The sequence below is a fragment of the Nothobranchius furzeri genome, chromosome 2 (assembly GCF_043380555.1).
Source record: "Nothobranchius furzeri strain GRZ-AD chromosome 2, NfurGRZ-RIMD1, whole genome shotgun sequence".
Classification (NCBI taxonomy): Eukaryota; Metazoa; Chordata; class Actinopteri; order Cyprinodontiformes; family Nothobranchiidae; genus Nothobranchius; species Nothobranchius furzeri.
This window is the reverse complement of record NC_091742.1, coordinates 58215026-58237235: the sequence shown is the minus strand read 5'-3', so window position 1 is coordinate 58237235 and position 22210 is coordinate 58215026. Positions and strand designations below refer to the sequence as shown.

The 22210-nt window shown below is 43.0% G+C and overlaps 1 protein-coding gene across 2 annotated transcripts in view; it reads left to right on the top strand.

Annotated features, from left to right (window-relative positions):
- The window catches only part of tbc1d19 (TBC1 domain family, member 19), a 33561-nt gene that overhangs the window by 7559 nt on the left and 3792 nt on the right, over positions 1 to 22210 (top strand). For both annotated transcript variants that reach the window (XM_015946848.3, XM_015946847.3), the window contains exons 4-19: positions 2482 to 2557; positions 2717 to 2791; positions 2889 to 2952; positions 3374 to 3420; positions 3491 to 3601; positions 3706 to 3778; positions 4131 to 4169; positions 9952 to 10064; positions 13303 to 13377; positions 13449 to 13511; positions 20121 to 20205; positions 20347 to 20385; positions 20460 to 20492; positions 20577 to 20686; positions 20771 to 20862; positions 22062 to 22177. In XM_015946848.3, the coding sequence (XP_015802334.1) occupies positions 2482 to 2557; positions 2717 to 2791; positions 2889 to 2952; positions 3374 to 3420; positions 3491 to 3601; positions 3706 to 3778; positions 4131 to 4169; positions 9952 to 10064; positions 13303 to 13377; positions 13449 to 13511; positions 20121 to 20205; positions 20347 to 20385; positions 20460 to 20492; positions 20577 to 20686; positions 20771 to 20862; positions 22062 to 22177 (1211 nt within the window). The remainder of the gene's footprint in view (positions 1 to 2481; positions 2558 to 2716; positions 2792 to 2888; positions 2953 to 3373; positions 3421 to 3490; positions 3602 to 3705; positions 3779 to 4130; positions 4170 to 9951; positions 10065 to 13302; positions 13378 to 13448; positions 13512 to 20120; positions 20206 to 20346; positions 20386 to 20459; positions 20493 to 20576; positions 20687 to 20770; positions 20863 to 22061; positions 22178 to 22210) is intronic.

Sequence of the window (22210 nt, the reverse complement as noted above, 5' to 3'; positions counted from 1 at the left end):
ATTTCTTTGTAAAAGTTGTCCATCTTTCCAACAGAAAAATTTGCCTGGACCAACGTAACGTGATTACGTAATTCCGTAAGGTTCATGTTCAGCCAATCAACTACTTTGACGTCATCGGCAGTCGAAGGACCCCGAGCCGATCTTGCACCCGAGCAGATCTTGTACCGTCAGCGGATGGATTTATAGATGTAGGTTGTTATTTTAGATCAGATCTATGTTATTTAAAAATGTGTAGGACACCGATACATGGCTCAGACCTTTTGCTGCAGCTGCAAACTCAATTTTACGTAATAATTAGGAACACGAAAGTAAACAAATAACAGTGATTCACAATACTAGCGACAGCAGCTACCTCGTTTGAGGTGTTGGAGTGACGTATGCGGAACACGGTTCTTCACTGTCTGGAGGAGAGGATTTGGATTTTCTGTAATGATTTATGACAAAAGTCCTTAACAAAATAAAAAACTGAACCCAGTTCATATTTATATAGATGGTAAAGTGTAGTTATACTGCATTTCTACAATTTTAATGCAGAGTCTGGTCAATACCTTTAAATGAGACTTATTAAGCAAAACTCACTGTGTATTTTTGTGCTGCCATGTGGGTCCCTAAAGTCCCAGTTTGTCATGTCACAAATGAGATAATTAGCGTAGAACCAAAGGGATGGGAATTGATATGTTTTTATCAATATCAATGATGTTGTCGATTCTGTCGATCAATCCAGTTCCCTTATCAGTCCCAGAGTAGTTAAATAGGTGGCAAAAAACTAAATGCACACGGTCTCCTGCTTTACAACTGTCAGTTTATTAAGGCTAAATAATCAATCTTTCCTGATATCAGTTGGAAAGATCTTTCCAAATGCTCTCTTTTATGCTGTTTGAGAAGGCAGAGTCGTCTTCTTGCTGTAGCTTTTGCAGAGTGGGAAACATCTCTGTTGCTGGAGTGTGCTAGTGTGGAGGTGTGTATGTACGGTAAATGACGCTAACATGATGGGCAGTGTTAGCTGATTAGTTACCTGCAGTATGCAGCAGTAGCTCAACAGGTTGAGCGGGTTGTCCGGTAATCGTAATGTTGCAGGTTCGATCCCGGCTCCGGACAGAGAATTCTGCTGTTGTGTCCTTGGGCAAGACACTTAAACCACCTTGCCTGCTGGTGGTGGTCGGAGGGACTGGTGGTGCCTGTACTCGGCAGCCTCGCCTCTGTCAGTGCGCCCCAGGGCAGCTGTGGCTGCACGGTAGCTCATCACCACCAACGTGTGAATGTGTGTGAATGGATGAATGATGCACTGTAGTGTAAAGCGCTTTGGAGTCCTTACTCTGAGAGGCGCTATACAAGTGCGGGTCATTTATCATTTATTAACAGGAGTGGACGTGCGAACGTCACCGCTGCTGCTGCGTTGAACTTCTCTAGTCCGGAGTGGGTCAAAACGCGTCATTAACTTAAGTTATCGCATATTTTGACCCCAAATGCTTTATTTGTAGCGTTTCCTCCCCTTGATGAAATATCTACTTAGCAAGTATAGCGAGTTGCCCCGTTGTCATGCTTTCTCGTAGAATTGAACAAACCTTTTGAGCGAATGTGCCACTTAGGCGCCACGTTTCCTGCTTCCGTAAGCTATGCAATGTGGGTGCTGACGTCATTCGCGCCGACTGGAATTGATGAGGGGAATCGTTTGCAAAAAGAAACTGAAATGATGGGAATCGGTTCTCAAGAAGAACCGGTTTTTGATTCTCAACCGCCTCTCACCTGTCAACACTCGAGGAGCAGAGACTACTCTGAACTCCTCACCTCATAGTAGCCAATCAGAGAATGGGTGCGAGCGGCTAGCCCCATAACGGCTTACTCTGGAAGGTAGTGAAACTGTCAAGAATAAAACTGCTGAGCTTGTGTTATGTGTGTGGTATTTGAGGCAAAGCACTTCATGAACCTGTCTCGTAAAAAAAAAAAACTACTTTTACCTTAAATGAAATCGTCTCATAATTCTCTATATAAAAGCCTTTGCTCAGGTGGGATCCATCAATCAGGTATTTTAATACCTGCCTCAGGAACTTTCTGCTTTCCCTCCTTTTTCCTTGTAGGTCAATTAGTGTTTTGACAAATCTTCCTCTTTCAGTCATCTTTGAGGATCGGTGACCCTCTCTGGTCTCAGCCGTCAACAGATGGATGGCTGCCTCCTCTTACTGGCCTGGAGTCGTCCCTGCGCTCTCTTGAAGGTGTTTAGATTAGGCCGAACGCTGTTTAATGCCCTGAGACTTTGAGTCATGCAGGACACCATCAGCTCACTGGGTGGAGGCGTGTTCTGACTCATCTGGGCTGTGTTTGTGGGGCACTAACGGTGACAAACCAAGCAGGCTCTGATGTACTTGTTGTTTGACTGACTTCTTGTTTTTTAATGTTTGTTTGTTTTATTGGCACTAATCTCGGAAAGCTGTCGTTCTGTTTGGACACTTTTATGTACTCTTGTCGTTTTCTCTAATCCAGCCAGCTGCCTCCGAACCATCCCAGAGCTCCACCAGAGCATCTCAAAGAGCCGCTGGCCTACATGCGTAAGGCTCAGGTCAGTCTGTCACCTCTTATCTCCATCATCCCCTTCTCAAGCCTCCTCTGAGTCTTGGACCGTTTCCTCCATCAGATGCCAGAGACATGAATCCCCCTCCCTTTACATGCAACTCAGATGCTATCTAAATCCAAATTCGTGCCTGCTCCCCTCTCGTAGGCCAGCTGGGAGAAACGAGTTCTCAAAAGCCTGAACAGCATGAGCACGGAGCTCGAAGTGCCTCTAGCTCGCAAGGTATTAAAAGCTCCCATGTCCACCTCTGTCTGAAGCTGTTGCAGAGATTGCTCTAGATGTGTTTTTGTTAAGATCTGGGGTTTCTGCTGCTCCACAGAGGCCTGCAGCGGAGCAGACGGAGCTCACCAACAAGTGGAACGAGATGGGCACGGACGAACCAGGTCTGCAGACCTTAACTCGGTGGTTTGACTTAGAAATGGAGAGAAAATCCCTGACTTCAAATGAATGGAAGCACTTAGGATTTATTAGCTTGTACCGACCTGGTTTTAACTCTTAGTTGGCTGCTTTCCAGAGGACACGCTCGTCTTTTGTCCTAACAGTTTTATCACGGCTCAGGAACGTATAATAACATTTAGGATGTGCCGTCCGCTGACTGTAAACACTTTAGACGGAGGATGAAGAAGCTGTCCAGACCTCTCGCGCGGAGCTGCGATAACGAGCGGCACACACTCACACAGAGGGTGGAAGTCCCATTGTGGCTGGCCTCATGAGTTTTTAACTCATGTGACTCCCTCTAAAGCCTGTCAGATAGATACGTTCATAAACAACGTCCCATAAACGCTGTTATTGTGTTTCCTGCAGATTTAAGTCGATTCAGGCCCGTTTATGCCCCTAAAGACTTTCTTGAGGTAATTAAATTGTTTCTCACTCATGAATGTTTGCTTTGATCAAGACGTTAACTCCAGTTCATTACATCAGGTTCTGATCAATCTGAGGAACCCAAACCGTGACAGCTGCGAGGACGTGAGCGCCTGGAGCCACTGGGGTCTCGTCCAGGTTCCCCTCAGCGTCCGGGACATCCCACAGCTGGTAGGCATCCCTGATTGTGTATTATCAGTGGGCCTTTCTAAAACTCAAACTGAAGCTGACCCGGGACATGGCATTAAGACTGGATTTGTTTTGCTATCTTGCAGAGAAAGGCCTACTCAGAGCTCAGCTTAAACTTGGGGCAGCTGGGGATTGACGATGTAGCAAACATCCATCCAGGTATGAAAAGAAATGTGAAAAAAAAAGACCACAAGCAACTTATGTTGCATTCTTCAGTCAATAAATACCACAAAACACACAGAAACTACTTCCTGTTGTGGTTAAATAAAGTGTTTATGCATCAAACAGATTGCCTAACCACCGAGCGTTCTAGCCTTTGCTCCTCAGTCTGGGGTTTCTCAGACACTATCTGCATAGAGTTTAGATATTAACGTTGTTACAGTTTGCTGTTCGGGCCTGAAATAGAACAGAATCACCCCCCCTATCTCTGTGTTTGTTACTCAGACCGATAACTTTTCTGCTTCCTTTTCTCTCCCCCTCCTCCCCCACCCCACCCTCCTTTGCCATGCAGACCTGTTTGAAAACAGCTACGTACAGATCGGGGAAAAAGGTTGGTGTGTTTTAGGTTCTTAGGACTCTGTTCTTTGATGGAACGCATGTCGACCGTCGACATTCGTGCCTGAGTTAAGTCTGCAGAGAGTCTTGGAGTTACAGATGATTTGGTTAAAACTTGACAGTAAAATTCTGTTACCTAATGCACCATTTACCACGGCCTGCCAGATCTCAGAGCGTGTTCTTTGTGTGAGTCTCAGGCCCTGTCCACACGTAGCCGGGGATCTGCCAAAACGTAGATATTTTTCTACGTTTTGGCCTGTCATCCACACGAAAACGGAGTTTTTTCACACGAAAACGGATCTTTTTAAAAACTCCGGCCAAAGTGAAGATCTGCATTTTCTCTGTTTTGGGTGTCTGCGTGTGGACAGACAAAACCGAAGTTTTAAGGTCCGCAACGTCACTTTCCGCGACAAAAAAAAAATGCTGACATCACGTGTGCGACCTGTGTTTACACTAGCCGACAGCATGGATGCCCTCAGAGCTGCGCTCGCTTTATCAATTGTCCAAGCGCTTTTTGCTTGTTTGTTTTTGCAAGCGGAATTACTGCTCCTTGCGGAAGACCACAGACGAAGGACGAGGTTAAGAACGGGGGAAATACTGCCACCTACAGGTCTGGCATGTCCTTAACAACGTATTTATCCGTGTACGTGTGTACAGAGTTTTTTTTAAAACGAGGTGGTGTGGATGCAAGTTTTTGGAGGGGCGGATATTCGTTTAAAAAACCCGGCTACGTGTGGACTAGGCCTCAGCTACCTCCATGTGAAGTTTGAGCTCAATACCAATAAAACTGATGAGTTTTTGCTAATATTGATCAACTGTAGCAGCCATCTTGAATGGTGCTGACTCCACATCCAGTGGAGAATTGCAGATAGTTTCATTAAAGTACATCCCGTGGGTCATGAGATATAGTACATACTTGTAAACTATTATTCCGTTACTTTAATTTAATCACTAATATATTTATTATTTTACCATTGCACGTTTATTGTAAACTATTCATGAAGGTTGGAACCAGCTCGGTGGTCTAGTGGTAGAGTGTCCACCCTGGGACTGGGAGATCGGGGTTCAAAGCCACGGTTGGATCATTCCAAACACTTTAACAACGGGACCCAACGCCTCCCTGCTTGATACTCGACTTTAAGGGGTTGGATTGGGGGTTAAACCACCAAATAGTTTCTGAGCGCAGCCACTGCTGCAGCTCACCGCTCCCCACGGGTCAAATGTGGAGATGAATCTCACCTGTGTGGGATGACTAATGGGACTTTCCCGAAGATTAGAATCTTAAATATCAGGTTATTGATTAAACTATTTTTAGACAGCAATTGTTCTTAACCAATAAAATCTAAATATTTAATAATAATATTCCACATTTTGCTTGTATTGTGCAGCTCTATAACTCTTAGGCTGTTCAGTTCTTTCTTGTCATTTTTTTATTAATCAATTAATCAATTTCCCTCTGGGATTAATAAAGTATTTTTGAATTGAATTGAATTGAATTGAATTAAAACATAAAATAAATGTAAAAAATGTGACTTTGTCAGGATTGATTCTACTACAGCGTTTATTTCTATTGGGACGTATGCGCTTGTCTCCCAAAGGACCACTTTCTGGTTCTTTTCAGGAACCAACCGAGTACCTGGATCGGGGTATGCTCGTGGAAATATCCCGGTAGAGTCACTGGGCGGGACTTGTGGTTAATTCATACTGATTGGTTGTAATTCTGTAGAAAAGGACAGCAGCAAACATCGCCCAACAATCAGCATTTGTAGAATTGGAAGAGTTGCTGGCAAGGCAGAATGGAAGGAAAATAAAATAAACAGCGTTGACTCTACTTTAAAATCAAAGTTCCTAAACCCTAGCTGCTGGAGAATGCCTCAGAAATCCCTCCTCAATGGCGTTTCTTCTGGTCATTGAATGCAGCTTTTTACATTACACGCCCACTGTTCATTTCGATTCTGCGTTTCTTTTCAATTCTTTCATGGATTCTTATGTATTATGCAGAGTAGCAAACATTTTCTTTACCTCAGCAATAGGGTAGAGAATAAACTTTGTGTACAAAAAAATCTGTGAAAGAACACACAGCGTACTCTAACATTTTTAATGTTAGTAATGAATGGCCGTGGGCACCTTTTGGCCCTTACCGGTGACATCACTCGCCGCCGAAGTGATATGCTGACATCTTGAAAGGGCTGTTTTTTGTATGGAGACTGGCTGAGAAGACCCAGCCATTGTTCTAAATTAAGCTTTCCTAACTTAATTTTTCCCAATATTTTCAATAATCTTAAAAAAAATTAAATCTAATTACAGTCTGTCTGTGAGCCTTGGCTCTAGGTTTGTGCAGCGCAAACAAAAGACAGAAGTTTTAGTTTGACTCGGTAGTTCCGTCACAGATACTCATCAAAAATCCCAAACATGTTCTGAATGATTGGCGCTCTCTCCGGTGCTGTCGTCAGTCATCTCTCTGTCATGAAGTCAGTGTAAACAGCGGCCTTCATACCGACACCAGTCCTAAAAACACAAGTTTTTAGCTTGTGTACACAACCCCACGCCCTCGGTTCACTATTTCATCCTCAGTTGGCTTCAGTCTCAATGCCAAGCGCTAAGTGCAGTCAAACAGGAAATTTAGGAGGTGAGGATTGGGTTGGTTTATGCTACAAGTGGCCAGCACCTCGAGTCAAACTGTTTTTGGTTTCTGTCACAACAGAGATTTAAGGTCCGTTTTCAGCCTGAGTCTGAGTGGTTCTAGGAAAATTATGTAGGAATTTTGGGAAGATTGTGTTCTGATCCAAGAATAGACGATGACATTCTGTAGAGTGATGGCCACAATGATTCCTTTTACATATTTGTGACATTTTTTTTATATTTCTTGCCCGCGGCCAAACGTAAAGTTTTTCTGTGTTTTTTGTCGGCAAATTTTTTCATCGGAAAGATTTCAGAAACGAATCACCGAACATACATCTTACTGATTCACTTTTGGAGTCAGTTTAATCCAAGGTGGACACCATTGGCTAATCAACATTAGCAAACACAAAACTTGATGTAACCTTTTCAGTTTTATAGATATTGAACTAAAATGTGACGCTTCTGTAGCTGAAAGTCATTCACAAAACTCCCAAGCTATTTTCCACATTTGAGCAAAACCGCAATTAAAGCTGCAATAGCAAATTTGCAAAACAAGCTCATAAACATTTCCCTCATGCCTCTTAACAACATTCTAACATAATATATCAATGAATATATTGTGGAGATACAAAAAGTGGAAAAGTAATTAGTTCTCTCGCATTTGTCTAAAACCCCCCGCCAAAGACACGTTTAGAACCGAAAGCAATGATTAGACCGTTTGGTTTTTGGTCTCACCCAACCTCTGCACTTATCTGGCTCCTCCACTCATTACACATGTATTTAACAACACAACACCCCTGGTGTGGGAGGTTCTCCGCTCAATAATATCAGAGAAGGAGAAACAGCCGGCTGCTACCTCTTCAACTTTAGGACAAACTACCAGAGTCCCAAGAAGGAAAGCACAGTTTGAAGTCACGGACAACAAAAGACGTTTAGAACTAGAAAACGGCGACTGATGTTTAGCATATTCTTGTTTCTGGAAGTGCAGGTTTACCGTTTTGGCAGACAAGGCCCAGGGATAATTCCTGAGGGGAGGGCTGAGTGTTCCATGACCGTGTTTGCATTTAAAAGCTAGCTTGTTCTGTGAATTAGCTATTCAGCTTTAATCAGTCTTTCAATCTCTAGCAGCGCCAAACGTTCACAAAGCCACTCAAAATGTGAACTCTGCAGAGCTTGCTGCAGCCATTTTGGCCAGTACAGATTGAGGCAGTGCATGTTAATGGACAAAGCATGATATACATGTTTGTAAACATACCCAATCGTAGCCGAGGGCCTCCATCCATTATCCAACAGAAAGGTTACATACAGGGTAAAAATGTCATCATTGTTAATAGCGTAAGTTACAATTTTACATGAAGTCTGTTAAAAACCTGAATCTCGTTTTTAAAGGACAACTAGCTACGCGATCTGTGTGCATGAGAGTGTACTATTACAAATATTACTTAAAATAATAAGTTTTAAAAAAGCATCTTCATGTCACGAGCACTTGTCTGTAAAATAATAATTTAAAAAATCAAATAATTATTGCTGCTGCTTATCCTCTACTGTGTAAAATGCATATTTGACCATAACTAATTTTTAATTTAGCTGTAAAGCTAAGGTACGTAGGGTTTTCTGTCAGCAGAGGTACAGGGATACTGTTCCACCTTGGACAGATTCAATTCAATTCAATTCAAAAATACTTTGTTAATCCCAGAGGGAAATTGATTGCTGTAGTAGCTCAGAATAATAATAATAATCAAGTCATCAAAGAGTTGTTGTATATTACAATGGCTGTTGGCAGGAAGCGGTCAGTGTTGCAGCGAAACTGAAGAAGCCTCTGACTGAAGAGACTTCCGTTGTCGGACAGTCTTGTGAAGAGAATGCTCAGGGTTGTCCATAATTTTCTTGATTCTCTGGAGAATCTTTCTTTGCATTATCTCCTCCAGTGGTTCCGAAACTGCCGAAACTCTGGCTGAGTCCTTGAAAGGGCTTGGAGTTCATCCATCTTGTTGGCCAGTGGTCTCACATTGCCCATTATGGTCGATGGAAGAGATGGTTTGAATTTCCTCTTTCTCCGTCTCCATTTTGCTCCCGCTCTGCATCCACGCTTCTTGCGTTTAGCTCATCTGGGATTTGTGGCTTCAGTTGAGGTATTATTTCTGCCTTTCCAATGTTAATCAGCTGCTCCCGATTGTAAACCAGCCTGTTGCCACGGTTACGCATCATAACAAATGCTCAAAAAGTGAAAAAAGCTAAAAAATAGCAGTAAAACTCCTCCAAGCTTCACAGCACCAGAAACAGAAAAGTGTCCAAAAAATACTGTTCGTCTTGAGAAACTAGAAGAAAAAACGTCCAAGAAAAGGCAAAACTTACATATAGTCAACAGAGCTACTCCAACATGTAGCCACCCAGAGCAGCGCAGTTCCGGAAAGGTAGATAGGACGGTGATGCGGGTGGTACACCCGTGTGTTATTGTCATGTCACTTTTTGTTGTCCCCGCTTAAATTTGCCGCTCTGGGTGCGCACTATATGATGTAACAGCTCGCCGCACCTGCAGCACACAGCTCCTTGCTGCCGCTGCAGATCGACCGGAACCTGATTGGAAACGATAAGATCTTGTAGCATTTATGTGTTGTCCTGAAAGCAGCTGTTCGGCATGTAAATCTTTCACTTCCTCTGATGCTTTTATTCTGTAGTCATTAGCAAAACACATCTAATTAATAAGTGTGCACATGTAGACGAAAGCAGATCAGCTGTGAACAGACAATGCAGGATGGAAGGATTATTGCTATTATTACATTTTAATATTGGGACTCCTGGCATGAATGTCTGTGGGTGAAGTGGTGGACCTTTGATTGTTCTGTTTTTATTTTTATCATGTCTCACCACTGTTTTTGATGTTTATCTGCCTGCCTCCTGTTGTCCATGTGTCCGTTTCCCCACGTGTCTTTTTTAGATAGCGGTGTTTAAATATTTTGGCACGTATTGTGTAATTCTGCTTTGTTACATTTGATGGTCCCGGCGGTTTTTAATGAAGTGAAACAGAAAAACAGTGGCTGCATGGTAATGTGTGTCATTTACAGGGTATTCATGCTCTTTTTCTGGCTCACCAAGTCATTTCAGGGACACGTTGTTTAGCACATGTGTTGACAAACAGCTGTTGTTGTGTCCAGTTGTTATGGAGCAGGACAGTGCTGCGGCTCAGCAGTACAGCAGGCGGGGCTGTCCCACTGGACTGAGGGCGGACCTGTGGGCCCTCATCCTCAACTCCATGAACCAGCCGCAGGTATGGCAGCAGATGCATCCGCACAGGCGCACACATTTACGGCTAATTTAGCCCTCCGGTGGCTGCTGTCAGTGTTTGTTGTAAACCGCTCATGCATACACAGCTGCATTAATTCCCACTCAGCTGCAGCTCCTTTTTTTTTTAAGTTGGCTTCTCCTCCTGTGCTTCTCAGTTCTAGGATTTACGCCGCACACTAAGAAGAGCCCAACATATGACATATAACACCAACCCGTCTATAATTTCTTTGTAATCTGTGTGTTTTGCTGCAATGCTGTTTATCTTAGCAGGGCTCAGCTTGCTCTCTGTGTACAACTGTTAAGATAATCAAATGCTTTCACTCAGTTAGCCCAAACAGAGCTGCTGCTGCCTGTCTGTGTGGCAAAAAAATCGCCTCAAGCTTCTGGTGAAGCCAAGGCCGGAAAACCGAGCTCCTGATCAGAAGATCGATTTGTTAAAGTGACTCAGAGAAAGATCTGGAGAGTGTCGGGGTGAAACGGAGTGTGTTTGTGTCTTATATACCACTCGCAGTATGCTCGGCTAATACCAGTGATGCTGAAGAGTTATTACCTTGAAAGGTAACAGCTGGCGTCCTTCTTTCTACTTTTCCCCAGCAAGACAGATTATGAGCTTCAAGTGTTTTAGCAGAACCTATTTGAACTCTTTTCTAATGAACCCCCCAGCGGTTTCTGTGTCCTCCCTCAGCTGTCAAAAGCACCTTCTCTGTTTCTGCTCTCGCATCTGCAGAGCGGATCATCGTCACCTTGCTCCCGATCTGTCGCGGAGGACGTTTTTATTGCTCCGTTTGGCTCTCTCTCGACAACCTGTCTGAAACCGGAGACACGTTGGAGCTTAAACATCCACTTGGAAACGTGCCGCGCCTCCGTTAGGCTCACCGTCGTCACCGAGGAGCCGCGAAGCTGATGTAGCAGGATCCGTGAAGCGAGTGAGGGATGGATTCTGAACGGGCTGAAAACATTTCACTTAACTGCGCTGTTTAAAAGGTGCCGTTAGAATACAAGATTATTCACTGACGAGGGGTTCTGTAGAACTGAGGTGAGCCAGTAATGTCTGATTGGTGTTGACAACGGTTTGAATGAGATATGGAGACTAGTGAGGGTGTATTGGTACACATAATTTACCATCCAGCGAGGACTTTAGTTTTGGGTTCACAGTTTGGTACAACAGAGAAATACGAATCAAATGTGAAATGCTAGTTTTATCATTTCCTTTGTTTAATCGATCTGTTTTGTACAGGCAGTGTTTATTACATGCCTGGTGTTCTACTTAGTATTTATTATTCAAAAATTATTACCATTTGACTTTCCATACTCCCAGATTTTGTCGTCTCGCTCACTGCCACAGATCACCTGGACTGTAAAAAGTTTGGTAACACTTTACAATAAGGGCCCCTTCGTTAATGTTACTTATTGTGTTATTAAGCATTAATAAAATATTAAATAAAGTAATAACAACTGCTTAACTTTTTGCTTAACATTATCTAATTACTTAGCACACACCCCCACCTACATCGGCCCTTTGTCCTAATCTTAAGGACGCTTAATATTTAATAACATCCGGAACGTTAATAAAGGAACTGTTTATTAATGCTTAATAATGCACTAAGTAATGGTAATTAAGGGACCCTTTTGGTAAAGTTTGAACAAAAACTTCATGGTTTATTTATTTTTGCTTTTTTGCTATAGAACACTTTAAAGAATATTTCCTTGGATCTTTTAGTGCCAGTTAGCTTACAGCTAATGGCTAATCTCAACTAGGAATGGGTACCTTTGACATTTGAATCGATTCGGTACTAATTCCCGGTACCTAGGAATCAATACCGGTACTTAACGCTACCAATTTTCGATACTTTTGAGTGTTTATTATTTTAATTCTCTTTTATAATTAAATACATATATTTCTCAATGTATAACCATATTTGATAAATTTCACGATAAATAACATACAACTGTTTGTATTTTAACATCGTCCTTGTGGTTTTATAAGCTGATAATTAAACTGAAGCAAACATCTTTACTGTGAACTAAATTTACTGTGTATCTTCATTACTTTTGCCGTCTTTTTTCATTTGATTTTTCCTACTGGGAAGTTAGAATTTCCGAGGAGAAAGAGAACGCACCATTAGCTGATAACAGTGGTGGCAATGGAAACTAACATATCAAACTAACGTTATCTTCAACAGTTTATTTAACTGCTGGAGCAGATTAAAACGATGATGTCTCACACTTAGATCGTTGTTGCTGGTCTCATCTTCACCCAATCACCCGTCGCATTTAGTAAAGTGAAGCCAAACTTTAGAGTGCGTTCATGTTCTTCTAGTTGGAAATTCGGAGTTCCGAGGAGAAAGCGAATGCACCATTAGCGAAACGGAAGCCAACATATCAAGCTAATGTTATCTTAAACATTTTATTTACCTACCGGAGCAGATTAAGATGAAGATGTGTCACTTAGATCGTTGTCGCTGGTTTCATCATCACCCAGTTACCCATCACATTTAGTGAAGTGGACCCAAACTTTAGCGTGCGTTCTTTCTACCATGCTGCTCTGTTTACAACTCGCTCGCAGCGACCGACGACATAACGCTCTTGCGCATGCGCAGCTGTCTAGGCAAGTTCTCATTATGAAGAACGGGTACCGAAACGAGGCACCGTTTCAAATGACGTGAATCGGTGCTCAGTTGGTACTGTGAAATTCGGTCGGTACCTTAAAAAGTACCGAATTCGGTACCCATCGCTAATCTCAACAGGGTTAAAACGAATCAAAGCCACTGTAACTTTTGTCTCTAACATTTGTATTGTCATGGGTTTTTCATTATATTTGCTCAAGCTTACAAAAACACAGTAGTGACTTGTGACAGTAACTAGCAGTAGCAGCAGCTAGCTGAACATTTCCAGTTAGCCTTGTTCACTTCAAGCAGGATTATCTAAACAATTATCACAGAATAATGATTTATATCATGGTGTGAATGCTATGAAACTTTAGAGACGGACAATGTTTTAAGATTGCAGCAATGATGTTGACTTCACAGTGACTAGCCGTTAGCATATCAATCCGGCCAAAACGACACTGTTTATCTAAACTAGATCAAATAACTATCTTATGATGCAAATGAAAATTTCAAACTTTATTAGCAAACACTCAAAAACATCTGAACACCTTCTGTTCCGAATGTGATCCTTAATCATTGCTAATATAAAACATTTCAAATCTGTTATTTCAGGACGAGATGCATTACGAACAGCTAAAGGCTGGAGTCATACAACATGACCTGCTGGTTGATAACCTCATCTATAAGGTGGGACGGCCTACCTTTTTTCCTGCTCCACGTGAAGGACTTTACACAAACTCTGTGTGTTGACCCAACAGGATGTGAAGCTCACCGCCAGTAACGATGACTACTACTTTGTGTTTGAAGATTTCCTCTATCAGGTAGCCTCTCTTCCTCTCTGCCTAAATATTCAGCTCAGTTTATTGTCAGTATAATTTAGTGATTGCTTTCTTTTTGTCAGCTCTGTTGTAGACCTCCATGTTTCACTGCAGCAGCATCTATTACCATCTGTTCTAAGTAATGAAGGTGGACCATTTGCTGTCACAGCAATTTAAGTCATTTCTAGATTTAATTGTCTGCTTTCATTAACATTTGTGTACATTAGACCGTGTTTCTTTGGATAATCATCCAAACGTCTTCCAGTACTAACGATGCTTTTAGTATGACAGCAGTCATAGTAATCTAATGTTACACAGTGGGTCCAGACAGAGTTATGACTCAGCGATATTGCTCCTCCGGTAGTCTATGCTCTATTTGTCTTTGACACAGTTGATAAACATGTTTACCTACTTGGCAACAGGTTTACACAGCAGATGTTTGCTTGTCGTACTCCTCGCTAGGTGTATCTAAAAAGCTGCCATTTCTGTCAATATTGACTAATGGCAGACTCGCCATAGTTCAAGAATCCACTTTTGTCAGCTGATGTGAGAAAGGATAGAAAGATCCTAAGAAAACCAAAGCTCAGTTTTGTAGGAATGTTTAAGGAGACGCCACATGTTCGCCTGTTGAGAAGTGTTTAAGTGTATTGAAAGGAAAGTCTTTTTGCTGTCTGAGGCGGAATTAAAATGGCCGACTCAAACGTCTTCATGTTTACCTTGGCTCAACAAAGCAGAGTGTCGTCAGAAAAGCAAAGGAATCATTTCATCAAACAACAACAAATCTAGAAATAAATCAGAGGGATAAATAAAATGTGTCATATGTTTCAACTTAGACCCAGATCACACGGCAGGATGATTATGGTGGGCTTTGGTCTCTAGGGTGAATGAATGCCTCGTGAGTTGTTTCCTGTGGAATGAAAGCTCTGGCACTTCTGTTTCAGGAGGTAGAAGTTAATCAGAGAAGTGGGAGGCGGAAAATGACTCATCAACATTGATGATATGCAAATGTACTCTGTTGCTGCCGTTGTTTGCTATTCTTACTTGGGGAAAATTATGGCGCAGTATGGGGGCCAAAATTAAGACTACTGCCCAGCAGCAGGAGGCTATATAAATTCTGAAGCAAACTACCGACCTGATTAATGATTAGCTGGTGCCGGTAACTGAGAGGCTGGCACTGCCTACTGAGAAATAGCACCTTTACCGGCGTTATTACTAGATACGCTAGGGCAGCGGTTCTCAAACTTATTTAGCCGCGCACCCCCTTCTATGTCCCGACCATGTCGACGCACCCCCCAGCCCCCACATCAGGGCATGGCTATATTTGTATATATATATATATATATATATATATATATATATATATCTCAGACGTCAAGCTAAACAGACAGGGTTAAAAAAATATGATCGACCTTTTTCCCCATCACATTCATTTTTGAAATAGTAATTAATAAACATTCAATACCATTACAATTTCCTTTGATTTAATTTTAATTAAATATTTAGAGTGCCCAGGTAGCACATAAACAATGCAATTTAATTGTTTTCTTAAAGTAGGAACGTTTAACCTGTGCCCAGAGCGCTCTCCTTCCTTCTGCTCTGCGTAAATTTGAACTGGTCACCTACTTGTGCGTAATCAAATGTCTATAGGGGAAAAGATGGAAAAGCTATAGCCATGAGGTTCACTTTTGCCTCAGACCGACTTATTGCTGTTTTATGGTGTGGCTGAATCTGCGATCCGCTGCCACGCGGACTGGAACAACAAATGCTGCAGTAACATGAGTTGTGGTCAGGTTCGGAGTCACTGGCTGGAGCGGACCCGACTTTAATACGTCATCCCAAAATAGAAGCTAATATCTTAATTTGACCTTGAATGAAAAATGTTATAAAACCTCTTAAAAGTTTTTATCACGGAGGAGGCAGCGCTCATTTCCGCCTTCAGTCTGACGGCACAGCGCAGCTCAACGCCGTGCAGCGTGCGCTTATTGAATTTGTGTGTGTGTGTGTGTGTTTGCGGCACAGCTCCACGAGCCGCTCCAGTCACCACGTCTCGTTATTGGCGCTATTTAAACCAATGTTGTAAAATTGCTTCTGCCCAGCCCAGATGTGCTCACATGTGCACCCGTGAGCCATGGTTCTGCTGGAACGCGTCTGACCTCTGACAGACGCACTCTGAACTTCAGATCTTCAGGGTGCTGTTAATAGCCTGACACGTTTAGAATGCTGTCCCACAGTCAGTGTGCTAATATAATAATATAATAATGCTAAAATGCTCAGATGGGAATCATTTCTTGATTTATTTAGTTACATCCTCCATAATGTTCTGTGTGTGAGGTTTACAATGTCAGAACACCTGCATGAGACAGGGTGTTAATTACAATCTGCCAGAATGACTCACCACCTTCAGATTCCTCCAACATTGTTAAAAATGATCAAATACGGAACATATCTTGCTATTAGCGTGTGCAGGCCAGAGCGCTGAAGCTCGGCGCATTATTATTATGAAGCTAGGGCACATGCGGAGGACACACACACACACACACACACACACACACACACACCCACACACACACACACACACACACACACACACACACACACACACACACACACACACACACACACACACACACACACACACACACAATATACTTGTTTTCAGTTACATTTATCGGGCCCACTTACTTTTTCTTAGGCCCACCCACAAATGAGTTTCTGGCTATGCTAATGGTGACATGTGACAGACTTCTCTGAGCTCCGCAGCCATTACACTTTTCACCTCGCGCACCCCCTAGCGGCAGCTCTCGCTCCCCCAGGGGTGCGCGTACCACACTTAGGGAATCCCTGCACTAGGGACTAGTAGCCCTCGGCTGGGCAGTGACTGGTTCACACACTCCCTCTGCTGTCTATTAGCATGGATGGGCTAGTGTTAGCCTGGACGGGCTGGTGTTAGCATTGGAGAGGCTAGCCATTAGCGTGCCTAGGCTGGCCACTAGCTGGATTTCCTACCCCCTTGACAGACCATTAGCATAGATACGCTGGCGTTAGCATCAGAGAGGCTAGCCATTAGCGTGCCTAGGCTGGCCACTAGCTGACTAGTGACTCTCCGAGACATGCTAATGGCTACCCTCTCCGATGCTAATGCTAGCCTATCCATGCTTAAGGTCCGTCAAGGGGGTAGGAAATCCAGCTAGTAGCATGCCTAGGCACGCTAATGGCTAGCCTCTCCGATGCTAACGCCAGCCTATCCATGCCAATGGTCCGTCGAGGAGGTAGGAAATCCAGCTAGTGGCCAGCCTAGGCACGCTAATGGCTAGCTTCTCCAATGCCAACACCAGCCCGTCCAGGCTAACGCTAGCCTATCCATGCTAATAGACAGCAGAGGTAGTTTTTGAACCAGTCAATGACCAGCCGTGGGCTGCTAGTCCCTAGCGTATCTAGTAATAATGCCGGTAAAGGTGCTATTCCTCAGTAAGCAGCGCCAGCCTCTCAGTTACCGGTGCCAGCTAATCATTAATCAGATCAGTAGTTTGCTTCGGAATTTATATAGCCTCCTGCTGCTGGGCAGTAGTCTTAATTTTGGCCCCCATACCGTGCCATAGAAAATAAGGCAACATTGATGTTTTATCTCCTCAAATAAACAACAAATAGCTACTTCACCATGTTCTGGAGTTGCTAATGCTAACGTTTAGCTTCTACTAGCCTACCACACTCTGCTCTATCCTGGCTGCAAAATCAATGCAACCTTATACGGTTGCATGCCAAAATAGGCAAATCCATCAATGCTAATTTTCCCTGTCGTGTAAAAGAGACTAACTTTTTATGACCTGGTCAATTTCACGTTGTTACGGTCCGGCCCCTGGGAACGCAACATAAGGACATTATCACACATGGTGTGATTTTAAGAGTGTTTTTATGTTAAAGTCAGCCACCAAAAGGCCTCACCAAAAAATGCTGCACAGGTAAAACCTCCCAGAGGTGCTCCCTCTGATCAGTCACATCTCTTCTGAAGTGGCACCCACCGGTGCAGCCACTTAGAGCAATTACTGGTTAAACACAGCCGGACCAGTGATGAAGAAGAGGGCCGTCAGCAGGAACAGCCAATCAGCCGTTCGCTCCAGCACAGCACAAATTTTAAAAACCTACCATGTGAACTGTGCCTAAATCCCTCTTCATAGAGGATACCGACCTCACTACACCCTCCATGTTAAATTAGAGCGAGACTTTATCGCTAATTGGGACAATCATGAGGCTTTTGCGCTGTCAGTTGTCATCCTGAACAAAGCTGATCGTGGACTCCCTCAGTCACATAACACACAACTTGGCCTCAGAATGGTACACTGATTTCATTTTCTCTCCACGTCATAAATACCAGTACCTAGGCTTTTTCCGCAGCAGCCTTATTGCTTGTAGGCAGCGGATAATGTGGCTAATGTCCTTTTCATTAGTTCTGGTGGCGGCGGCCTTGAGCAACCTTGCTTTTTCTTAAAGAAGAATTCTATTAAAGCTGGCCACCTGGAGCTGGGGATTTAGGAAGCAGACCAAACTAAGCCTCCAGTGGATGCTCATTTCTCTAAATGACCTTATACCTGTGAGCTCTTCCCATCACAGTCACATTTATCTGTGGTTTTCAAAATGTGTTCACCTGGGGACAGGCTTCAAAGGAAGTACACCAGTTTTAGAAAAGAAGAAGTTTCTAAGGCTTTCACAAACTGAAGAACTTGTTGATTAAAGATTATAGGAAATTCTCAGCCTAGAAATCTAGACCGACTGCAGCAGTAGCTCCACAGGTCAGTCTAGCCACGCTCCATTGTAGCCTCAGCAGGTCTACCATTGGCACGGTTGTGGCTGGGCCAATCACAGTGCTCTATGTTTGTGGGGAGACATTGGGCAGGCTTAGAGCCGTTACGGCAGAACGTTGGCATCAACTTCGGATGATTTGGAATTCTTTAGCCCTTTTTACAAGACACACCATGACGGTAAATTGGCGTAATATTACCGCAATGGTATGTCTTATAAACGCGCCATGCCGGCATGTCGTTGCACGAAATTTTGCGGCATTCGTTCCGCCTCGCTTGGTCGTGATATTGCAGTAATGGTCTGTCGTATGTGCCCTGGCGCAACAGAGGCAGGTGTCATGATGATGTGGGGAGTTATTGCTAAACTCCGGCTGGCAAATGTATTGAAAATGAAAGTAAACACAGGAAATAAGGTTTGTTTTTTGAACAAAATCAGCTGAGATGGCAAACTGGAGCGCCGCAGCGCTCCACGAGCCTCTCTGTTAGAACTGAAGCTCAGATCACCAGAGACTGCACAGGGACTGATGGGGACAGACACCTTTAGGAGCTGCTGGTTAAAAAAAACTTAACAATCACGGCTTCAATCGCAATAAAAAGCAAGTTACTGTATGTCCAAGATAAACGGAAGTCTGCGGCAGCGCAGAGACCGCCCCCCACAACCCCTTATGTCGCCATCACCTAATCTTTTATAAAATTGCCATGATTGCGTCACGTTACCGCCACGGTCTGATCTTATAAATGACCTAAGAGTCCCTGATGCCGCCACGGCGTTGTGGCAAATTGACGGCACTGTTTTGTAAAAAAGGGCTTTGGAGACATAAGCAGATAGAGGTACTGAAGTCCTTAATTTTTAGAAAGGATTCATTTTCTTTTTCTTTGACGGTGTATGGCGGACTGCCGCGATGACTGATTTATGTGAATACGTCACATTGTTCATTGCTCTGACTGGTTCTAGCGCTGTCCAATTGCGTGCAGAGACTATTTGAAAGACAACCATAGATTCAACCGCCACGACTGAGCTCTGTCCAAGGGTCGCGGCTAGGGATGCACCGATGGATCGGCATTTGATCCCAATCGGCCGATAGCGCCCCTATCGGTTTTGGTCGGAGTTTTCAAAATGGATCAAAGCAGACCGATCAACAGACCATTTTAGATTAGGTTACATTTCCTTTAATCCCAGATTATGTAGTTTGTAGCACTCATTATAATGTTGTAGAAAATTTCTGGCCAATCCACGTGATCAGTATCAGCGATCGGTATCTGTGATCAGCATTCTTTGATATCGGTATCGGTGATCGGTAGCAATAAACCTGATCGGTGCATCCCTAGTCGCGGCCAGACCTTACATTTCATATGTAAGGTCTGTTTTTTTTTTTTTTTTTTTTTTTTTTCCTATTTTTACTTCACCCTGTGTCTTAATGATTTTTAGTTGTTATTTTTGGGAATTTTCTTGTATTTCCTTTTTATCTTTTATCTGTGTTCGACATGTTTATATAACGCCTGTTTAATTAACCAACATTTTTAGTGTACAGCGCCTTGTTTGGTTGTAATGCCTTGTGAATGCGCTTTATAAATAAAATTGGATTGGATTGGATTGGATGTAGAAAGCCTACCAGTCTAATGAAGTTCTGGTTTCTTAGAAAGAAAATGTAAAGAAAAAAATGATTGACTAGTTTGAGACATCACAGGGAAGTTCGGAGCTCCTTTTACGGGTCAGACAACATCTTATGGATTTTATTTTTTCTGGGCCTTTTCCAGCTTTAAACCCATCTTCAGCCCATCTTAGACATCTAACACCAGCTCTGTGTATTCTCAGGTCTTGCTGTGTTTCTCCAGAGACACAGCTGTCCTGGAGCACTTCAAGTACAACAGCGCCACTCCTCCCAAATCCTTCATCCACGGTGAGATCCGATAACTCTCCCCACCATCTGTTTACTCTTGTATGAAGACATCTTTCTGTCGAGGCGTGGGAGACATAAAGCCAGACGTTTTGGTCTAAATCTTGTGTATCACTGCCTTTTTTTGTCTTTGTGGTGGAAAAGTGGGCGAGGAGGAGCACGTTGTCGTTTATCCTCCCAACGGTGAGCTCACATTTAGATATTCACGTCCTTGTTCCGTTTATCATGAAGCTCACTAATAACGCTTGTTTGAACAGGTGTCATCCCTTTTCATGGCTTTTCCATGTACGGTGAGTATGTGTTTCTGCTTTTTCTGAAATAAACAAGAAAAAAAAGAATGTATAAGCGTGTGTTTGTGGACGTTTGCCCCTCAGTGGCTCCCTTGTGTTTCTTGTACAACGAGCCGTCCACCCTGTACAACATCTTCCGGGAAATGTACATCCGCTACTTCTTCAGGCTGCACTCCATCTCATCTTCTACTTCGGTAAAGCGTCTCGTGCACGATGCCTCTCAAAAGGCTCCAACAAGCATGTCTGAACTTTATTTCGTTGGGTATGTGTCCCTGTAGGGTATAGTGTCCCTGTGTCTTCAGTTTGAGCGGCTGCTCCAGACGCACCTGCCTCAGCTCTTCTACCACCTTCGACAGATCGGAGCTCAGCCGTGAGTTCCAACCCTAACCATCCTTAGCGGTCCCGTATGGAGCAGGAGTAGGGCGGCGCACTGGCACTGCTTAGACCATCTATGCAAATAATTAGGATTTTTGGTTTTAATCCAAACAATCACAACAACTGACACGTTTTTAAAGTGTTTTAATTAGGGATGTGAGTCTTAGAGCAACTCACGATTTGATTCGATTCCGATTCTTGGGGTGCCGATTCGATTCAGAATCGATTCTCAATTTTCAATTTAAATCGATTCACAATCAGTATTAACAAAGAGTGTCAGCTCCAGGATGAACTACTTTGTTGTACAAGTTAGTTAAAGCTATGGGATGTTTTTAACTGGTCATGCTCCAAAAATACAAATTTACAATGTAAAATAAAGTGATTCTAAAACTGTAAACAGAAACAATATTTTGACCAAAAGGCAACGTTTATTTTTGCTTACCTTGTAAAATATAACAAATCTGTAGTTACCTAACAGTAGCTTTGAAAGTAATACGGTCAAATACTTTTCAAGTATGTGTAGAAACAAGTTACAGGAGTAATCCTGAGTACTCATTTATCTACTTAGAAAATAAATATGAGAATATCTCAAATTTCTGAGTACGGAAAAAATTACATTCTAGTGCCCTCTTATCAGCAGATTCAAACATAAATCATCTCAGTTTATGGGACCACAAAAGTATACAGAGTACTGACTCTCCTAACAAAGACCAAAAAAGTGCATCTCAAACCTGCAACATGCCAAATATTTCAGTTCTTGGAATCGATTCAGAATCTTTTTAAATAAGAATCCCGATTCAGACTTGAATGGATTTTTTCAGCACCTCTAGTTTTAAAGCTGTTTCAGTTCCAAGACCATCTGCTTCTAGTACGCAGAGCACCAGTAAAGTCCCCTGGAAAGTGTTGTCTCCATTTCTTGTTGCGTTAGAGTGAAAATGTCTCTCATAGATAATGTATCCTATTTGTCCTTCATGCAAAGTTTGAAACAGCAAGAAAAGAGGATTTTTAATGTGTTTGGTGCCATTTCTTGCATCCATGTGTCAGTGTTGGTGTTGTTCTAGCTTTAAACTTATGAGCTACTGCCCTCTAGTGTCTGCGGCTCGAGGCGCAGCTCTCCCTCACTCATGGAGTCTTAAATGAAAGTCAGTGCAGAACGTCTGTTTTTAGAGGCAGGTGTGATGTCTTTGTCCTCAGCTTACGTATAGCTTTTAAGTGGATGGTGCGGGCCTTCTCCGGTTACCTTTCCACTGATCAGCTGCTGCTGCTTTGGGATCGGATCCTCGGTTACGATTCGCTGGAGGTGGTTGCAGGTAAGAAAAACACTCAATTCTGACACGTCCACA